General features: G+C 35.3%; 1 protein-coding gene and 1 non-coding gene across 3 annotated transcripts; one reads left to right on the top strand and one right to left on the bottom strand.

The window, feature by feature from the left end:
• Positions 1-191: 191 nt before the first annotated feature.
• Positions 192-263, bottom strand: trnaa-ugc. The gene has a single exon. It is a non-coding gene; the product is annotated as a tRNA-Ala (tRNA).
• A 389-nt stretch (positions 264-652) lies between these two features.
• LOC122324982 (epidermal retinol dehydrogenase 2-like) lies at positions 653-2,594 on the top strand. 2 transcript variants are annotated; one of them, XM_043219786.1, is made up of 6 exons: positions 653-1,228; positions 1,387-1,521; positions 1,614-1,713; positions 1,807-1,951; positions 2,033-2,158; positions 2,339-2,594. In XM_043219786.1, the coding sequence occupies exons 1-6, from the start codon at positions 863-865 to the stop codon at positions 2,517-2,519; spliced, it is 1,053 nt and encodes a 350-aa protein (XP_043075721.1). In that variant the 5' UTR covers positions 653-862; the 3' UTR covers positions 2,520-2,594. The 2 variants fall into 2 exon arrangements, with proteins under 2 accessions (XP_043075721.1, XP_043075722.1); XM_043219787.1 differs by lacking the exon at positions 1,387-1,521.
• The last annotated feature ends 1,676 nt before the right edge of the window (positions 2,595-4,270 follow it).

Genomic DNA, 4,270 nt, shown 5'->3' with positions numbered 1-4,270 from the left:
CATAGCTCTCTCCTGGTTACTGTCGCCAAGGAAAGAACGTATGACGTAGTTACGTAGCACGAAAGGAAACGTCTTTGAATTTAATGCGGTTCTTTTTTGCAAAATTGTTACTTTTGATAGAAAGTTTTTTTTTGTTTGTGACGACAGTGTTTATTAATGACATAAAACCATAAATGTAAGAAAAACATTTCTGGAGATGCCGGGGATTGAACCCGGGGCCTCATACATGCAAAGCATGCGCTCTACCACTGAGCTACATCCCCTTCCTGTTTCGAGGGCTTACTAAAGTTGTATTTAAACATACACTAGAATTTATTCGAAAAGTATGATTACTTTGGTTGAATCATGCTAACCAGAAATTAGCCGTGGTTTCGCTACGTTACACTAACCACAGTTTAACCGTGTAGTAAAACTGTGGTTTACTAATAAAAAAACACCTAAAAACATCAAAATAACATAGCAAATATGGTTACTAGTTATTAAGTTAGAATTTGACTATAATAACCCTTTGTTGATTTATTGATATTAATATTGCATCATACAAATAAGACCGTTAGTTTGTAAGAAGAAAAATAATAATTCCACATAATAAAATCATCATGACATCAAACTGTGGCCACATGCTGCAATAGCAACGTCTAAAATTAAATATACCAACATACTCTAGGTGACAGGTCAAACAAAAAACATTGTGACTGGAAACTAACAGATGGGGCTCTGACACATACAGAACTACTAGAACAAGCTGTACCTGAGATCCAAACCTACTGAAACCTGCTCAAGGAGAAGAACCACCAAAAAAGCTAGTTTAAGTGAAAACACAGGAGAAATAATTACTTTCTGTGCCTACTGGACCAGAGACATGCACAACCAGGTTATTCAGAGCCTTGAGAAGGTACTGCACAACCTCTGGTTCATAAAAGAACTTTCTGAGCTCATTCTTGGAGCAGCCTTTTACTTTTTTGAAGCCTTTGTTCGACTCTTTATTCCACACTGCAAGAAAAATGTTGAAGGAGAGATAGCCTTGGTGACTGGAGCTGCGAATGGCATTGGAAAGCTGATTGCGAAAGAACTTGGCCACCATGGAGCAACATTAGTCTTATGGGATATCAACTCAGATGCACTGGACAAAACAGCCAGAGAATTAAAGCAAGTATTGGATGTCCGTGTGTATGCCTACACCTGTGACTGCAGCAAAAGAAATGAAATTTACAAAGTTGCTGAACTGGTAAATAATTATTAAATAAATGATTTCCAACATTGCAATTACGAGCTACAAAAATAAATGACATCTATGTTTTAAATTACATTCCAAATATACATTTTTATGATTGGTGAGCATGGTGTGCTTTCAGACATTTTCATGTACTAAAAACATTTTGACAGGTTAAAAGGGAGGTTGGAGATGTGTCAATTTTGGTAAACAATGCAGGCATGGTAACAGGCAAACATACTTTCGTAGAAGCCCCTGACAGTCTAGTGGATAGAACACTAAGGGTCAATGTTGCAGGTCATTTCTGGGTAAGGAAAAGTAATTCACATCTCTGTTTATATGCTATGGGAACAGTGAGCTTACTGTTATCTCAAAAACATACTGATACGTGCGTTCACAGACTTACAAGGCATTTCTCCCAGCTATGTTGCAACAAAATCATGGGCATCTGGTCTGCGTGGCATGCCATGGAGGGTTGTTTGCAATGAATGGCCTTGCAGGTACATTTGATACATTATCACTGCGCAACGCTAAATGAATGTGCAATTGCCTAAATTCAAAATCTAAATGTTACTAACATGTTTTACCCACAGATTATTGTGCAAGCAAGTCTGCAGCAGTGAGCTTTGCAGAATCTGTTGCATTGGAGCTGCTTGTCCTTAAAAAGGAAGGAATCAAAACAACAATAGTGTGTCCCTATCTAATAAACACAAAAATGTTTAGGGGATGTCAAACAAAGTAAGTCGGTACAGTTTTCATACGAAACCTCATTAGAGATTGGTGCACATGCAATAACACATAAATTCTACCCTTGCAAAGGAGACCATCCTTTCTTCCAATCTTGGATCAGAGACATGTAGCAAAACAAATTGTGGATGCAATACTACAGGAAAAGACGTATTTGTTGTTACCCTTAAGTCTACATTTCTTGATGGCACTAAAGAGGTATTGTAGGCCTTTAAATGCTTGTTAATATAGATTATATTCAGTTTACTAATCAACGCTTAATGATTTAGTAATTAATTGCATTTTCAATTTAATTTCAAATTAATTGCAGTTTCAATATTGCGCAAAACTGATGGACAAGATCTAATTTAACCACAATATTTACTCGACTTCTTGCAGTCTCATGCCTGCCAAACTGGGCATCATCTTTGTGAACTTCATTGGTGGGATGGATCTGATGGATCACTTCAGGGGGGTTCCTGTACCCATCATCAGCTACAAAAGCCTCAGCGCCAACGAAATGACAGTGTCAGTGATCCACAGACCACCCTTATCTATTACGACTAAAAATCACCAGTGAGCTTAAATGCATGATCAGTCTATACTCAGTCTATAAAATTATTGCAGAGCTGTGAATAAATACATTTTTCCTTAATCCACAGGACTCCAGTCCATCATTTAGTGTTTTGTGAAATAAAATTTTGCTTGTCCTCTCACATTAAAATCCATCAACATATTTGTTTATAACGGTCTAGGGTTGTTTTCACATGTAAATGATGCTTGATCTGTGTATATTTCGATATAACTCTTTTCACTGGAGAAAACAGAGGGCTCATAATTTTGGCCAGAAGCAATGATTTTACGTTTAAAATGTCTTAATACTAGATTTGGTTCTTACAAACGCAGCATTTTATTTATCATTTAAGTTACCAGGGGTAGAAGATGGATTACCCTAGGAATTTTATAATTTACAATAAGCCTATGTCAAAATATAAAAAATAAAATATATAAATATAAATATAATATAAAACATTTTAACACAAGGAATTAACTTCAATAGCAAGCATAAGATATTGAAAACCGTTTTATTAACTATTTCAGCTCAAAAAAAAAAAGAAATAAAAAGAATGCCTAAAAGACTATGGATTAGTTTCTGGATAAAATAAAAGCTGATAAATCTGAGGCAATGTTGATATCAGCACATTGGTCCATTCTCAGGGTTTTAGATAGTTGAGAGTGATCCTTATACCCACAGCATAATTTTTATACATGCTCAACAACACACGTTTTTTACTCTCAGCATTTAAATTTTTTTTTTTGCAAAATAAAAGACCAAGAATAAGAGTAAAACTGCCCATGTCAAATAAAGACGGGTAATGGTATCTAATCTTAGATACTATTATTGGGCTGCTCAGCTCAGGGCTATCACTGCATGGCTTGGTGTTGATAAGGAGGCACAATGGGTCAGTATTGAACTGAATTCAAGTTCTGGAGTTTCTTTGAAAGTTCTGCCACTTATGGATTTGCAAGCACAAAAGGGAGTGAAAACAAAAACAAATAGATGGATACAACACACTATCAAAATTTGGTCCACAGTACAAAAACCATAGAGATAGCTTGTGCAATACACATTAAAGATAACCCAGATTTAGTAGATGGGAAGAGAATGGTTTAAAGATAATTAATCAACTTTTTGATGGGGGAGACCATAACCTTAGATATTTACAATTATGACACTATATCACAAGTCTTAAACAATGGGACATAAATAAAACATCTCCAACAAATGTAGAAAAAGAAACTTTATTAATATTACTGAACATGGTTTACCTAATAAAAATCTTGTAGCCTATACAGACTAATGCAAGACAGATCTGATGACTCATTTCATACCAAAGTAAATTGGGAATTAGGATTAAATGCTATAATAGAGGATGAGATGTGGACATTTATGTGCCAGTTGTTATAAGGGTATAAGCAGTCAAATATGGAACATATTCGACTGGAAGATAAAACCAAGGTTCTTCAGTATTCCCTTAGTGGCTGCGACTAGTGGCAGTGATAGTGGTAGTGATAGTTCTTCATGATTATCACAGTGTCGTATGAGATTGTGAGGAGGTGATGGACTTTGTTCATGTATTTAGGGAATTTCCCAAAATACAATGTATGGGCAGGGGGTTAAAAGGGAAAGTTTTAGTATGTTATATATACTAAAGCACCCACTATTTTTTTTCTGCTTACGTATTTGTACTACCTATATTATTAATGGCTGCTAGGTCAAACAATTAAAAAAAATATATATTATTTTTTAATGGTTGAGTATTAATGTTT

This window comes from Puntigrus tetrazona, chromosome 20 (assembly GCF_018831695.1).
Source record: "Puntigrus tetrazona isolate hp1 chromosome 20, ASM1883169v1, whole genome shotgun sequence".
Classification (NCBI taxonomy): domain Eukaryota; kingdom Metazoa; phylum Chordata; class Actinopteri; order Cypriniformes; family Cyprinidae; genus Puntigrus; species Puntigrus tetrazona.
Note: the sequence above shows the minus strand (reverse complement) of the source record. Positions and strands in the feature narration are given on the sequence as shown.